This window comes from Crassostrea angulata, chromosome 9 (genome assembly GCF_025612915.1).
Source record: "Crassostrea angulata isolate pt1a10 chromosome 9, ASM2561291v2, whole genome shotgun sequence".
Lineage (NCBI taxonomy): Eukaryota > Metazoa > Mollusca > Bivalvia > Ostreida > Ostreidae > Magallana > Magallana angulata.
In genome coordinates this window covers 18,064,889-18,082,249 of record NC_069119.1, presented here as the reverse complement: position 1 = coordinate 18,082,249, position 17,361 = coordinate 18,064,889, and the positions used below count along the sequence as shown (strand labels likewise).

The 17,361-nt window shown below is 33.6% G+C and overlaps 1 protein-coding gene across 1 annotated transcript; it reads left to right on the top strand.

The window, feature by feature from the left end:
- Positions 1-45: 45 nt before the first annotated feature.
- LOC128163550 (sperm-associated antigen 1-like) lies at positions 46-16,108 on the top strand. Its single transcript, XM_052827180.1, has 23 exons — positions 46-123; positions 1,210-1,384; positions 1,870-1,944; positions 2,215-2,299; positions 2,640-2,759; positions 3,073-3,131; positions 3,916-4,019; positions 4,398-4,456; positions 4,830-4,929; positions 5,189-5,266; positions 5,558-5,664; positions 6,119-6,340; positions 6,743-7,370; positions 7,937-8,111; positions 8,258-8,338; positions 8,814-9,162; positions 9,543-9,740; positions 10,507-10,620; positions 11,068-11,332; positions 12,005-12,526; positions 12,885-12,959; positions 13,101-13,196; positions 14,180-16,108. Exons 2-23 carry the CDS (start codon positions 1,242-1,244, stop codon positions 14,272-14,274), a joined length of 3,750 nt encoding a protein of 1,249 aa, XP_052683140.1. The 5' UTR covers positions 46-123; positions 1,210-1,241; the 3' UTR covers positions 14,275-16,108.
- The last annotated feature ends 1,253 nt before the right edge of the window (positions 16,109-17,361 follow it).

The following is a 17,361-nucleotide window of genomic DNA, read 5'->3' as shown; positions in this document are numbered from 1 at the left end:
TTGTTTGTGACAAATAATGTTTCTTTTCGTTTTGTTAAAATTCAAATTTCATTCGACAACAACCTGCATGAACTTGGTTACAGATTCCTATCCCAACGCCGAACGTATTTAGTTGTATTAGTGGTGAGTAAAATAAAACGTACAAAACTCTTATCTTAAAACATATTTTCAGTAGTCTCTGTACGAAAGGTGAAGAAAATATTGCGCTTCTACCTTAAAATCAGAAGAGTTATTGTGCAGAATTTTCCTATTTTCGGTTTTATTTTTATCATGCTTTCATAGAAATGAGGAGGAAATTGAAAGACTTTATATGGATTTCTTCGCAAAGACACGTAAACCTTAAATACACTGATATCTTTATTATTCGGAGATATCCGTGTACAGTTATTTTATAGTAAAACTTGACTGTTCAATAGTTTTGGGCTTTTTTTCAAATAATTTTTTTCTTTCAAAACATGAATGCATGTAGAATTTTTGCCTTCAGTGTTTATTTAGCAATGCTGCATGTATGGAATTTTTTTTTATGGATTTATATATGATTTTGCTTATTTATACATGCTTGACAAACAAGTATTGTAAACATGAAAAAACATAAAAGATATAGAATTTTTTAATAATATTTGTGGAACACAAATTATAGTGAACTATATATATCATGTACGGTATATAAAGAAGCTTTTTATTGGCATTAACTTTAGAAAAAAATTGACTGACTTTTACCAAATTGATCCAGTCTTTTAAGTCTTGAGTGGTAATGTTTCAGCTCTGCTTAACTACAATCGGATTTGACAAGGGTCAGTAAAAACTTAATGTTGAAACTTTTCTGCAGTTAATTTATGTCTATCAAAAGCTTCTACGTAGTTCACCATATTTAGACTTAAATATGAAACAAATGTTTATTGAGAAACAGTATACATACAGAGTAGAAACTATAGTTTCACAAAATGATGGAGTAACAGTATATAATCATGACAGTCAAAATGGTAGTTGGTAGAGCACGGTCTGGCTTGAGATTCAGGGGTCTTGGTTTGAATCCCATTCTGGCCTGTCATTCCTGTTACATAATGCTTTCAGAACTGTTAATGTTCATTCCATCCATTGGATAGTAAATGACACACCTGAGTTTTAATTTGAAAAATGTGTAGACTTAATTCTGCCTTATGACTGGACAAAATGAAATCATTGACAATCAAATTTGATTTTATGCAGGACTGTAGCTGATACATAAAATAGCTCCCAACATGTCTGCAGCACAGGATGCTAGCTCTTTGTTGAACATGGGCACTACCAAGAAGTATGATATTCCCTTGGCCCACTTGGATTACAAATACATTGAAGAATGCAATGATGTCAAGTACCTGGAGAAGATTCTTAGAATTCTGAGGTGAGCTTATGGGGTTTTATGTAGACCTAAAATTTTGTAAATATTATTTCATCATTCTTGATACATTCAGCTAGTTAGCCGGAATTCCTGAACTACCAGCAATTTTAGGGGGCATTTGATTCTTCCTTCCCACTCAGCTGTGAGTTTCCTGGATTAAAAAAAAACTGCTTAAAATAGCAGTTAGATAAAACTGGATATTTTGAAAGTACCAGTTGCATTGTTGATCAATTTGTATTCATCATCAGTGGTAATTGCTGAGAGCAGCCATTCCCTGGGAAAAAAGGGACTTTTGATTGTCAGGAAGTGGGACTTTTGAAAGTGATCCCCTTTCAATTCAATAATGGTACCTTTTTAAAAAAGAAAATAATGATTATTAATAACCTCCAATCCTCAAAATTATAAACATTTAATGGGGGGGGGGGTGTTGTGTTACATAAATATCAGTAGTTTACAGTAACTGCGATGGTTATAACTTCTGTTTACAGGTCAGGGGAGGAAGGGAGATACCCAGATATGGAGAGACAATGTGAAGAGAAGATAGAGGCACTCAACCCCACAAGGTCAGATTTATAATGAGTTTTTAAGAAGATTCAAGTTAACATGGCTTTGATTTTTAAAGAGAAAATGAGCACAAAAAGTACATCTGTTATCTGGTATATAAGATCTTGCTGTATAATTACCATTAAAGAAACTCAGATTTTTAGAAAGAGGAAGTATCTATTGATATATATATCAATGACAAGTTTTTTCAAATTGATTACTTAATTTAATGGAAGGTACTTTACGATTTGCATATCAGTATGTCTGATAATTCTATGAATGTTTTGTAGTCGGATTCTGAGGAAAGAGATCCCAGTCAGAAAGATAAATGAGATTGAGCGTACGGAGGGACAGAGTCTGCAGTCAGATCTACAGGTAACCATGCCAGGAGTGTCATATTTTATTTTCAGTGGGTTATTATGATCATTCAGTTCCCACTTGCATATCAATTTACTTTGTAACAGAAAGCTGCGCTTTAAATTCATGCATGATTTTTTGTCCTTGGCTTTTTAATGTGAAATTCCTTAAATACATATTGAATTCAGATTATTAGATGTGAAATATGCTGTTATTAATGATATTTAATAACTTCCTTATTTGGAATCTCTCTCTCTCTCTCTCTCTCTCTCTCTCTCTCTCTCTCTCTCTCTCTCTCTCTCTCTCTCTCTCTTTTAACAATGCTTGGAAGTGAACATGTATATTTAAATATTTTCAGAACTGGACATCTGAAATGAAAGTAGCTGAGGGTTCTGTGAATGGAGAGTCTGAATTTGATGATGACAGTCTCCCACCAATCAGATCAGGTGTTATATCACTCAGTGGTAACTCCACTCAAGTAAGTATCTATCATGAAGCTTTTTCATAGGATGAAATTAGCAACAGCTGAAATACATATTTTAAAGCAAGTTATTTGTTAATTTACTGTATATTCTCTTAAAAAATTGTTTATATTATTTATTACTAATTGAGAGAGCTAATGAACCTTAAGCAGTCATTTACATATTAAAAATTCTAAAAAGTATTTTCTACAGCAAAATTTCATAGTTATTATTGTTGGCTTTTTGATTTTTTAAATAAAATCAAGAAACATATTTCTTTCTCATGTATTAACTGAGTATGATGTTAGTTCAATGTGTATTAATTTTTAGCAAGAGAAAAAATCATCAAAGAAGAATGTGATGCCTCGCAGCTACAAAGAGTGGGACAAGTAAGAAACGGTGTAATAATTCATAAGGCACAACAGAGGCAGTGATATTTAAGAAATGAACAGCAATTTAAAAAGTTCACCGGGATATGAAGTTGGTTGGTCACGTGATCAAATCCTGTGAAGCTCGAAGGGCTTCTCAGTAGATTTGATCACGTACCAACCAACTTCATATCCTGGTGAACTTTTTAACATTGATGTTTATTACTTATATTTACATTTGAAAAAGACAGATTGTTCAGAACTGTTAAAATTACCGAGATTTTAAGTTTACAATAATCCAAGCGACAAGTGATAAGCTCGTGCTATGATCATTGTGACATCATGAAAAGTTCATACAGAATTGAACGTTTTCACTATTCTATAGGTTCATATAAGGAAACATATTTGCAAATGTAAATACACGATCATATTACTGTATATAGGGAAATATTCGCCCCGTTTCATTTTCGCCCTTGTGGTCAGTAGGCAAATTGTAGACACGGAGAATTCCAATGTCTTAAATTATATCTCTTTAAAATCAACTGTCTAGACGAATTCAAGACAGGGAAAACATTTTGCAAGTGTAGAAGGGCGAAAATAAATGGGCGAAAATAACCCTGTAGAGAGAATGTTTTGATTTTAATTTTTTTAAAATCACCCTCATGTGTATCAAAATTAATAAAGGAACCAAAGTCAGGTCAAATTTAGAAAGTCTCATATCAAATAATTTTCCTGTTTTATTCCAAATCTATTCATAGAATCCATATGCTTGTAAAACTGTATGCACCACTTGACTTTAATGAAGGTTTGATGTGGAGAAAGAAGTGGAAGAAGTGGAGAAAGAGAAACCCAAACAGCCAGGCAAATCCGCCGCTCAGCCAGTCATTGAGAATGTGATCAACTCCACAGGTGAGGGCAATAAAAGAAAGGGCCCTTTGACAAGGGCAATAAAATAAAGAGCCCTTTGACAAAGGCAACAAAGGAAATAGTCCTTCAACAGGGGCAAATGAAAGAGCCCTTTGTCTTTTTTGAAAAGATAGATTTTTTTTTTAATAGATTTAGATAATAGAAGCAAAATTTTTAAACAAGAAGGCAAAAATTGGAGGATGTGTTGACAAAGGCAATGTATAATAATATGCCCTAGCAACGGTATTAAACAAAAGAACTTATGATAAGGAAAATTCTGATTCTGGTATTGAAATCACTTATTGATATTATGTTAATTTTATGATTACATAGGTGTTATATAGAAATGTTATAATATTGTTGATTGTATTTTTGATTAAGGAATGTCTGAACGAGAGAAAGAGATGAAGGCAAACAGAGAAAAAGACAAAGGAAATGAGGTATGTTTATAAAAAAAAAAGGCCTAATGTTTATTTATATTCAAGACAAAATATATACTATTTTCCTTCGATTAAGTATTTCTTGTAAATGAATTACACATGTATTTAATGTTAAAAGTTATTTTTGATATCTAAAAATATTCAAGAACAAAATAGCTATATACATAATAGTTGCATGCATTTCCTGAATAATAATCATTTGTTTGGCACAAAAGTACATACTATAGCGTATGTACTATCAAGATTAATTTAGATAGTGTTAAAATCTAATGAATTTCCTCAGTCTAAGCTGTGTCAATCAATTGTAAAAAGCAGAAATTTATAGAAAATAGAAAAAAATTGAAAATAATGAGAACTTGCATTGTAATTTCAGGCTTTCAGAGCTGGTGACTTCCAGGAGGCTATAACATACTATTCCAGGAGTATATCCCTCCAACCCAACCCTCCCTCATACAACAACCGGGCTCTAGCCTGTATGTACTTCTCTTTTTATCTCTCTCTCTCTCTCTCTCAAAGTTCCCTGAATGCAAAAAAGTGAAATGAAAGGGAAAAAAATCCCTTGCTCCTTTGTTCTCTCTCTCTCTCTCTCTCTCTCTTGCTCTCTCTCTCTCTCTCTCTCTCGCTCTCTCTCTCTCTCTCTCAGTGAATGAATAGATAGATAAATGAATATTAAAAGTGCTACACGTTATCCACCCTCTAATATTTCTAGTGTATTTTGTTCTTCCCCCTCAGATTTAAAAACCAAAGAGTGGATGAAAGCGGAGTCTGATTGTAACAAGGTTCTGTCCTGGGAGCCCAAAAACATCAAAGGTATTCAACCAACACTGTTATATTCAGAAAAAATTTATACGAATACACTAATGTTTTAAGGTAGAATATTTCTTTGGTAAAAAGTAACTTGATCTCATCAAAAATGAAATTGTTAAATAGAACTTTGTAATTTTGTTACTGTTTTCAAAATATGCCTCTTGTATTTATTTTGATTTGATATGAACATATTTTATTTTATATATATATATACATATATAGCATACATATACAAATGGTTAGGACACAAGTTCTAATAACTTACAAGGTCTTCACCATTGTATTTATAAAAAGCTCTTCTGAGAAGAGGAACTGCACAGAAAGGAAAGAAGTGTTTCAGGGAGGCTTTGGCCGACTTTCAGCTTGCTTTAGAACTGGAACCTAACAACAAGCGTGCAGAGGTAAAACATCAATCACAAAGGTCATGATTATTAAAACTTATGTGATTTTTCCATTGTACAGCTCTACCCCCCTTCCCCCCCCCCCCCCCCCCAGAACCCGGGTTGGTCAGTACTGTAGATACTTAATTCAATGTTAGGTTATAAATTTCTCACTTTTTCTGATAGTCTTGAGTTATGATTAATTATAACAAAAGTTTTGTGCATGAGATACTATGTTATCACGATACGATACACAAAATGGCGGAATCATGAAATTAAGTACTTGTGTTGAATAAGGAATTTATGGTAGATCTCTTCTGCTTCAACATTTAATGTCTCTATGCTTTTGAAAATTTACTGAATACTTTCTTTATAAAATGAATATAACTTGATTTGGTGAGATTATTTTTTTTTTTCTGTAAACACAAAATCAATGTTTTTTTCTTAAATAATATTAATATGATCTGTGTTTAAGGAATTGATTCAAGAACTTCATAAGGAAGAGAAGAGGTATGAAGAAGAAACGAAGGCTAAGAAAGAGAAGGGGAGGAGGATGGTCATTGAGGAAGTAGGAGAAGAGGAGGAGGAAGAGGAGGAGGAGGAAGAAGAGAAGAAGACAAGGAAGGGAAAGAAGATGGTGATTGAGGAAGTTGAAGAGGAAGAGGAGTCAGCTGATGAAGAGATTGTTGTAGAAGAGGTAGGAATCTGAGTCTATTGAGTCTGTGAGTTGAGTCTATTGAGTCTGTGAGTTTAGTCTATGCTACCCTTGATCAATACGTATATTAAATATTTATCCTAGTAGGATGCAAATACACATACAATATACTGTAAACGTATTATATTTTGCATGTACGATATTTAACAGAAATAAGTTTTTGAACAAGTTGTCGTGGATTTGAATTTGCGTATTCCTGAATGTGGCTATTTTTATACATATTTGCATGGCATTTAATGATGTACTTGATTTAGCGTAAGCCGCATTCCACCAAAAGGGCTAAATAGAATTCACAGCCAAATGTAGTACGTTTACAGTATTAAGACAGAATGCTCATTTAAATGAAAGACCTTTACATTGTTAACTTTGCATTTTCTAATTCAGAAGAAAAGCTTTGAGAAAAAGAAAGCTACAGTAAGTGTAAAATCTCAAGAACTGAACAAGACAAAGAAAACTGAAACCAACAAAAAGGAAAACAAGCCAATGGTGAATGGGTTTCACAAATCGCCCAAACAAAAATCTGACAGCAAAGACATTTGGGAGGAAGGAGAAGTTTCTACACAAGACAAGGAGGGTTTTACCACTTTACGAACAAGACCTGAAGAACAAGACATCAGTAATGTTGAAAGTGAAAGTAAAAATGTAGGAGAAAGTGAAAGTAGCAGTACAGACACAGGACCTGCACAAAGTGTTCCGCAGACTGAATCTAGTGGACTTTCACTTCAGGAAATTGAGAATTCTGAAAACGAGAACATTGCCAATGCTTCCGTCGAAAGCAATAGAGTAGAGGAGGAACCAAGCAAGAAAACTGGTTCCCACGAAGCAATGGCGTCCAGCGCTGTTGTTGAGAAACCTCCGGAGGAGCTAGCCCCTGTTAGGCCAGTCTTTATACAGTACCCCTTACCTGACCCCATTGCGAAACTGAGGGAGGAGGGAAACAAGTTATTCCGGGAGGGTCAGTACGGGGATGCTGTTCATAAATATACAGAGGCCCTCAACAGGCTTGAATTAGGTAACAATTAAATTTCTTACATTAATCTGTACCACCAACTTCTCTGAACATGCTGAAATAACAAAATATTATTGTAGTTTTTTGATTGAATAACATAAAGGAATCAATTTGAATCATTTGTACATGTTCATATTAAAGTTGGTAGTGTACTGGTGGTAATTATTATTTTAGAGGTTTAGTTTTTTATCTACATGTAACTCACATACTAGCTGTCAAAGGATTTGAGGTTAAAAAAAGTTCTGTGCGGTATTTTTGATGCATTGTACAAATGTACTATAAATTGACTGACAGTCATAAATGAGTGATCTACAGATAAAAGCAACTCAATAAAAATATCAGATACATGTGAAAAAAATTACATCTTCATGCATTTGAATATTTTGATAAGGGAATACAATAACTTTGAATTATTGCAATTTCTTCTAGTGATGTTTTAGAACAATGCTAGACAAATTCATGAATTTTATATAAGAAATTTCATTTATATGGAAAAACCAGACAAGGTGGAGAATAAGTTACTGATAGCCTATTAGATTTTTTAGAAGATTATTTGTATATATCTTCAGAAAAATCAGACCAGGTGGTGAATAGATCCCTGATACACAGTAACAGAGCCGCCTGCCACATTAAGACTGGGCACTGTGCTGCCGCGATCAAGGACTGCACCGCGGCTCTAGAACTGCTGCCTCACTCCATCAAACCGCTACTGCGGCGAGGAAACGCCTACGAAATTCTAGAAAAGTGAGTGGTTTAATTATGTGTTGAAGGAGAGAAGGTGTAATGCTTGCCAAATAATTACAGGTTGTTATCACCAATATCAACTGTGGTTTTACTTTTATTATAATGATGAGATAAGACTGGAAATTAATTCCTTTGAATGTTTATAGTTACAGGGAAGCTTACGTAGACTTCAAGCATGTTATCAACGTTGACAACTCAATTGATTTTGCTCATCGTGGTTCGTCCAGGTAGGTTTTGTAAGGCAAATTGCAAGTTAGTACCCAGCTGTGCATTATTCATATTGTAAATGCACTGGTAAATTGGTAATTCAATAATTCCATTGTCGCTCTTTCAGAACCTATAAAATGTACTATTATGATAACAGTTATAAATTTTATGACAAGTGTTATCAGTGACTACTGTGTTTTCATTAATATTCAAGGGTATCAATTTTCATGGATAAAGTGAAAATCACAGTTTCAAGGATACATAAATTCGTGGCCAATGACCCTATCAATACAAGATGTTAATAGAAATTGCACTTCAATGAACACTTAATTTCGTGGATTAACTTAATGATGAAACGAAATCAAGAAAAATTGGTATTCAATGAATATTGATGAAACCACAGTATTTAATTTGTAAGAATCATTTTGTTTAATTAGATTTTGGTTATTATGTAGGAGGAATTTTTTAACCTTGTTTGTGGTAATTGATTTTCAGGTGCCAAAGTCATCTACAGTCTGTAGATGGTCCAAGATGGAGAGAAAAATTACCCAGAATTCCCTCAGTGTTACACTGGGAAGTCCCAGATATACGGACACCAGAGGAAGCTGCTGGCTCTTCTTCATTTACATCTCAGTCATCTCAGAAATCATCACCCTCATCATCAGTATCTTCTTCACAGACACAGCCTTCATCGTCAGTACCATCATCATCCACATCTTCATTATCAGCAACATCAGCACCTACATCCACTCCAGACAAAGCCACCAGTGATTCATTAAAGAAACCTGCAAAGGAAGAATCGTTTGAGGAGGTTAAGAGCAGAGGAAATGAGTGTGTTAAAAAGGTGCTTAAGAAATAAGCGTTATCATAATATTACAACAAACTACCCCACAGTCCTATGCATCTCTGCACACAGATATGGTACAAACGAACTAAGTGGAAGTAGGATATTACAAAGTCCAGTCATACGTTACAGTGTTATTATTTTTGCATTCATTTAGAAGAGCTCAGCTTATGAATCAAAGTTATTGAACATTTATAATCATTTAATGAACTTGTGTATTTATAAATTAAATAGTTGTATAATAGTAACTCCACATATGTATGTCCATTTAAATATGCAAGTTCCATATTTTGGAATAACAAAAAAGATCAAAATTGGTAAGCTTTCTTTAATCGTTAAAGTTTGACGGATACAGTGTAATTGCTATTTGTATTTTATAGTCGGAGTTCAAATCAGCCATCGAGTGTTATACCCGCTGTGTGGAGTCAGACCCCAAGCAGACTGTCAGTTACACCAATCGAGCGCTGTGTTACATCAGGATCAACCAACCAGAGAAAGCGGAACAGGACTGTACAGCAGCATTATCAATAGAAAAAGACAATGTTAAAGCTTTGTTCAGAAGAGCCCAGGCCAAAAAGGTACTAGAAAAATTCATTGTCATGTGAAATACTCCATTACATACATATTTTCTTACATAATTTTAGAGATAAATTCAGAGAAGAAAAATGTGTATGGATCAAAATTCATTGAGGCCAATTTTCATAGATTGCTAATTTTTTGAGGGAGAGTCTGTGGGGTTAAAATATTATGGGCATCCTGTACATATGTAAAATATTAAATACAATATTTTAAATTGTGTGGAATATACTATGATAATCATTATTTACCGTAATTTGTAAACGAAGAGTTCGTAAGAAATTCCTGAAAATCAAGCCACATTGAATTCTAATGGTTTTACATTATGTCTGTAGTTTTAGTGCATAGTACATTTCCTGTACGCCCACTAATATAGAATAAATTCAATGTTTTACAATTTTTGGAAAATTTTCATTCGTCGATGAAGAGTATCCAAGAAATCTATGAAAATTAAGCCCCGATCCACAAATTCACATGATTCTACAGTATGTCCAAAATACAAAGTTTCTCTGTGTTAAAACATACTGTGGTTTCATCAATCTTCGTTGAATACCAATTTTCGTGGATTTCGTTGTTCAGTTGATCCACGAAATTAAATGTTCATTGAAGTGCAATTTCTATTAACATTTTGTATTGATAGAGTCATTGAACATGAATTTACGTATCCTTGAAACTGTGATTTTCAGTTTATCCACGAAAATTGATACCCTTGAATATTAATGAAATCACAGTACTGCTTTAGCAATGATTTTGTGTTGTGTGTTGTAGATGCTGAAGAGATATAAGGACAGTCTGAGTGACCTGGTTCACTTACTGAAAGTGGACCCCAAAAACACGGCAGCACAGCGGGAAATAGAGGTGGTCAAGGACTACTGGAGAAAGGTACAGATAATGTACATTTATATACTAAAGAAAAAAGGGAAAAGTCGTGAGGGATGAATACACATTGTTAATTGTTCAAATATGAAACTATTGGTGATCTCTGGGATTAAGAGCCATGCAAACAAACCATAAAGTGTATTGTACTTAAATTTCCTTAGAATTCTTGAATAAGATGTTAGGAAATTCATCTGCCATCTTATATAGCTTTTATGTTGGTCTTGGTCAATGTTTTCACTATTTCTATGCATATGTTGTGTGCTCTTCATTAACCACTGAAAATTTCACTGTATAGAAGATTTACCGGTATAAAGTTTTATGTAATTATGTACAGTCATATACATTTTATTATAAAAAGGAAAATTCTACAAGTACAGATTGACTGAGATGAACAAAGCTGCTCTATTAGTTTAATTATTTTTTAATTAATCAAGTTTCTACTTATTCCAGGAGCTAAAATCCCGTCCAGCTGAAAGCCCTAGCAGTACCGGCTCAAACGAAAAGGAAACAAAGGCAGCCAATGAAAACAAGACCTCAAAGGTCAAAGGTCAGTCATCCTCCAATGAAAAGTCAGCTCAGGTAGCAGCGAGTTCAAAACCTAGTGCACCAAAAGCTGCAAAGCAAGAGTCCAGTCAAGCAGAAGAAAAGTCCAACTCCAAGAAAGGGAAACAGAAAACAAGGAAGAGGATGGTCATAGAGGAAATGGACTCCGAAGGTAGGACAACTCATGGTGTCTCTCAGATCATGACATACATGCAGTAATGTGGTTTCATCAATATTCGTTGAATACCAATTTTCGTGGATTTCGTTGTTTAGTTGATCCACGAAATTAAATGTTCATTGAAGTGCAATTTTTATTAACATTTTGTATTGATAGGGTCATTGGCCACGAATTTACGTATCCTTGAAACTGTGATTTTCACTTTATCCACGAAAATTGATGCCCTTGAATATTAATGAAACCACAGTAATTGATTTCAGAATGTCTGTGTGGTGTTCATTATGGGTTAAATTGATATAATTTTTTCCTAAAACTTCGTTGCTTTTTGGGAATTGTGTAGCAAAAATCATAAATTTTAATGCATTTTCATTGAAAATATATATGTAAACCTTATGTAAACATTACTGCATTTATAAATTGTTTATTTCTCTTAGGGAATAGTGAAGAAAAAATTAAAATTTTCATAAACTTCTTGACTTTAAACCTCATGTAAATATTCCTGCAATCATGAAAGGAATTTGAAGATCTTTTGAGGATCAGGTTTCTTTTATCTTTTGTACTCTTTGGGTAATTAAAGTTGAAAAACAGCATTTTTTGCCATTGATAATTTTCTATTGAAAATTTTTTTTAAACAAACTTTAGAGAGGAAAATTCTTGTTATTTTAGAAAAACAGTCAGACAGCAAAAAGGAAATTGAGAAAGAGGCTCCAACCCCTTCGCATCAGTCTGGTGTAAAACAGACGACCCACAAACAAGAGCCTGCTCCAAAATCTGGACACACCACCCCTACTGCTCCACCCCCTAGTCATCACCCAAGTGCCACGCCCACTGAACCCCACAGTCATCAAGAATCCAAGTCCAAAAAGAAGGGGAAGAAAAACAAAGCTTCAGGGGAGCAGTCCTCGACGAGACCAACAGAAACAAAGTCAAGTTCGGAGGAGAAATCTCCTGTAGCTTCATCAAAGTCTCAGGGTGCTGAAAAGTCACCGTCTTCTACCAAACCTGTTCAGAAATCCAGTATAAAGGCCACTAGTACTGGCCTCCCTGTGGTTCCCTCCACCGCGCCTCGACTAGAGAAGGCCACGCCCTACGAGTTCATTCAGGCGTGGAATTCTCTGAAGAACGTCTCTGAATTACAGCCCTATGCTGACTTACTGAGGCAAATTCCTCCTAAAGACTTGCCTCAAGGTAATATTTCTAACATAGTATGTGTATTTTTTAGCAGCTGGATTTTTTTATTTTTACTTTGAAGTTTTTGATCTATTTGTTTCGAATTAAAATTTCTTAAGTTTTCATGTGCTTTGAGAATCATAAGACTTTAAGCCAGTTCTCTCTCTCTCTCTCTCTCTCTCTCTCTCTCTCTCTCTCTCTCTCTCGCTCTCTCTAAGTCTGTTTGATTGAGGTTTTCTCTTAGATTTTTGTCTTACTTGATTTTGCATTGACACTAAGTTTTGTTCAGTTACACAAAATGTTTATCAATCCATTTATTTTCAAAATAAGGCAATTAATCACATGCCACATTTATTTATTTTTCATTTACTTCCAGTCATCAGCAACAAACTAGATGGTGGAATGCTGAACCAAATCACCAAGTGTGTGGCAGAGAAATTGATCAAGCAAGGTAAATCTTCAATATCAGCCTCCATCAGGAATTTGGCAGACAATTCTGAATCTGAGAAAAATCTATAGTGGCCTGAGGAGATAAAGCAGGCAGAATTTAGTGAGCAACGTTTGAAAATCAATTTTTTTTTGTCTTACGCAGGTGAATTGGATCTAAGTTACAGTATTCTGTCTCATTTGACCAAAGTTCCGAGGTTCTCGACGATATCCATGTTTTTGTCTTCTGCAGAAAAGAAAGGTAAGCCAAGATTTGTACATGTACATGTATCTCTGCTTTACGATAGACTTTTATAGAGTCATTGGTGTTTCATTGCTGTAGATGTGGTCAATTGATTTCTTGAGATGATTGATCCATAGGGTTTAATTGTTTTAAATTTCTTCTCAAATCCATGTTGTTTTAAAAACAATATTCTTGTGATTCCTTAGAGACCTGCTTATATATTTCTTACTTACATGTATGAATCTACCATATTTCTTGAAACGTCACCCTGAGGCTCCCTTGTTTCTATGATTCTTAATTTTACTTGATGGATCTAAATGAAAAATTTTAACGACGTGTGTATGGATCATCTGGATCTCTTTGGATCTCAGTCTCTCTTGCCCACTAAATTTTTCTTTAAATTTGCGAAAGTTTGAGATTGAGATCAAAAGTGAGCTAGTCTACCATAAGTGTCAGGAACGTGGAGCCAAATTAATGGAAACATTGATGGAAAAATTGATGGAAAAATTGTCAGTATTGCAGTTACCGTTTAAGTTAATGTTAAGGGTCTAGCCTCAAAGTATTTTTATCATCCTAAAAATGATATTTATCCTTCAAACTTTATAAATGAAATGAAATTAAAAAAAAAAAAAATTTATGCATTCATGCATTTTATAAAGTCACTGCAATTTTGGCCGAGATGAATATAATGGAATTAATAACGTATACATGTTGTGATCTAATTAGAAAAAAAAAACGGCTGTACCAGTGCATCAGTCACTAGAATCCCTTTACCTCTAGATAGTGGATCCACCATGCCAATCAGTTCATAGAATGAATTTAAGTAATATTAACAATTCAAGATATTCAAGACTATGGTAATTAAATTGACTATATAAAAGGCAGATTTATAGTACATTTGAAAAAATTCTGGATAATTTAGAGTTATCAAATATTGTTGAGGATCGGAGGTCGTTAATTCAAGATTATTTTTAAATGAATTCTTCTTTTGTTTATTTTAGATCTCCAGAGTGTGTTTTCTCGCCTTCAGCAAACTGACTCCACTCAGTATAGCTCTGAGGACTTGTCAAGATTGAAGAAAGACTATGGAGTCTAACTCCTATAACTCATAACTAAATTCTTGTGATAATAATTATGCTAATTAAAAGAACTAGGTTGGGAAGTCCTGGTAATTACCCAAAGAAGGTTTCTTACTAAGTGCTTAATGTTGACCATAAACAATTACTATTCATCTCTTGTCAAATTCACCTGCAACGCCTTCATAACTATGCACTTTTAGTAGATTTTGGTTGACTTGACCTTTGAACTTGAATTCGCACATATCAGCCAATCAGACGAGCTCATGACTTAACACCTACACATACATGTACTTCTGGTAATGATGTGTTGTTATGCATTATGTAGAATTTTGCCATGAACCATATCTAAACACTGCACACATGCAATTTGAAGGCTATTTTATTGTAAACACTTCACTACATGTACAAAAGCACCTTAAATTTTAAATTTCCACTTTGTATTTCTATGGAGTATTTTTGGTTTTCATTGCAAATTTACCAGTAAGGAATTGAGTGTCCATGGATTTTGTCCTCTTTTCATTACAATTTTTCTTTTAGAAAAGTTTTTCTGTTTCTTGATAAAAGGTTGTCTTAATTTTGTATCATCCATTGATTTTTAAGCATGATTATCCATGGCTTTTGTCTTTTTTTATACCAAGTGGATGTTTTTCTTAATTAATGAATTCTCCTGATTCAGGTCAGACCTTGAAGATTATTTGGTCTATGCAGCCTTTTAGATTCATTTAACAATTTCCTGTCTGGTAATTAATTACTTTATGTGGTAATAGATAATTACCTTAATTAATTCATATTTTCCCCTGTTTATTACTACATTTCATTAAGTTAGCTTTATGGGGGAATTTTTTCTTCTGTTTAGAAAATTGCATAATTTGTACATTTGTGTTCATTTGGTATGATAATCTGAGACAGCAATTTTTTTGTTGTTTTTTTTTTTTTGGTGACTTCTTAATGAAGTGACACTGGTTAAGGCTTTGTAGTAGAAGAATAGGGGAAAAAACATTGTAAAACACACTATAAATTAGAAGGTAATTTCAAAATAAGAAATGAGTGTCTTGATATTCTACAGCATTGCTATTACCAGTAAGTGCATTAAATATCAGCACACAGGAAACTAAATGTTACAAGGCTAAGGTAGTTATCTATCTTGCTGCAGATACATATATATATATACATGTGGCCGAGTTACTTCAGAAGGTCAGGATATCCCCCCCCCCCCCTCTTTTAACCCCCCAAACCCAATGAATGCCAGGCATATCTGTTCAAAACTATAAGAGTTGTTGATGAGGCAGTGGAATGCATCATAAATTTATCCATTAAAAGGCCAGGCAATAAATCACATCAAAAAGCCAGTAACTTGTCTTTATTCATGCATTGCTATTTAATTTTTTTTTTGGGGGGGGGGGGGGGGGGGGGCTGTCATTAAACCAGATATATGACACTGATTGTTTAGCATCTTACGGTAAATGAGTTGTAAAAAAAAGAAAGTAATAATTATGCAAAAGAAATTGAGATGATGTCAAATGAAAAGTTGCAGGACATTTTTTTTCAGAAATGCATACAATTGCATAGTTGTACATGTATATATTTTCTTTTTTTTACTTTTGGTGCAATTTATGAATAATTAAGATGACAAATTCCATATTTTGGATATTTATATTTGGATATTTTGGATATACATGACTGTATCCATTGCTTAGTAATTTGTCATTCCAGAGGACTGGAAAACGTGGAGAGAAAAAGTATTATGTGGAGTGATTGTTGCATTTTATTACAGTGTTCTCTGTGTGTGTCTGTTTTTTCATTATGATGGAGATATTTATGTGATTGACATTAAAACGTTGAACAAAGCCATTCAGTTGTTGTTATGTATACATGTACTTTACATTACGCGTTAGGAGTTTCCAACTAGCATACGAGATATCCATGCAAGCACTTAACTCCTGGTGTTTCCCATTCTAATTTAGGGTTGTATTTTCCTTCAAAAGAAAGAGAAAGAAAGAAGACGATGGTTGAAAAACAGATGTAGAAATTGACCTTTTGGCCTCAAGATCAATATGGTTTTATTTTAGCTTATAGAGTTCAAGATTTTACATTTTTAATTGAAAATTCTTCAAAAATAAATCGATTAAATGAATTTTTTTACCTTTACCATCACAATTTACTAGTATACATTTATATATATATAACATAGTGACCATGTCGTTGAACCTTTTTGGCTTCGAAGTCATTGTATGAAAAACATTTCAGTGAAAGTGGGGGACAAGAAGATAATATATACTTCTCCAAAAATATTTGATTTCATAAAATATTTATACATGTATACCTTTAATTGGTACATGTATTTGATTTGGTAATTAGCATCTTTGCTGGGAGAGAATATCTAACCCCAACCCATTTGTTTCCATTCTTGTTCATTTATTTAATATTTTTTCGTTTTTTCAGCAGTTTTTCGTCACCTTTGGCTTCTATAGATGGTAGTCATGCATGCAAGCCAAAACTGACGAATTTAACTTATTTCACAGATAATAAACCTCTTAAGATTTTTTAGGTGGATATATTTAATTTTTAATGAACTGACAAAATGATAACTTCAAATGAAAAGAATTAAAGATTTTGTTCGATTAGAAAACTAAGATTTTTTTAGCGTTTGTGCAGACACACATTCAGATTTCTTGCAATAACAGTTGGCTCAACAACCTGTCATCAGTCCACGATTCAAAACAAAAAAATAATTTGGGGAGATGAAAGAAAGTTGATGTCTTTCATTCAAGTGGATTCATTGCCAAAAATTCTAATCTACATTTTTGGAGTGTAGAAGTTCATCTGAATATTCTTCTTTCTTTTTTTCGTCGAAAGATAAAGCCACCTGGATATAAGTAAAATTTTAGGGAGGAGGGCTCACGCTTCTGCAAACTGCATATCCCGCAAAATTAATGCACAGAAGTCTTAATTTACAAATGTGTGACATATATCACTACACTTTGTTGATATGCATTACCTTTTTTAAAAAATGCATACTCAGTAATTTGTAGTCAAATATTTTGTCCTTGGTCACATAATGGAATATAAATGCTGCAACTGTATATCACCGACGCTCTAGACTT

Excerpts from the sequence above, each read along its gene's own strand:
- LOC128163550 (XM_052827180.1), top strand. The coding sequence starts at position 1,242 with ATGTCTGCAGCACAGGATGCTAGCTCTTTGTTGAACATGGGCACTACC. Across the intron at positions 5,267-5,557 it reads GGAGCCCAAAAACATCAAAG|CTCTTCTGAGAAGAGGAACT; the intron begins GTATTCAACCAA and ends ATTTATAAAAAG. Across the intron at positions 8,339-8,813 it reads GCTCATCGTGGTTCGTCCAG|GTGCCAAAGTCATCTACAGT; the intron begins GTAGGTTTTGTA and ends ATTGATTTTCAG.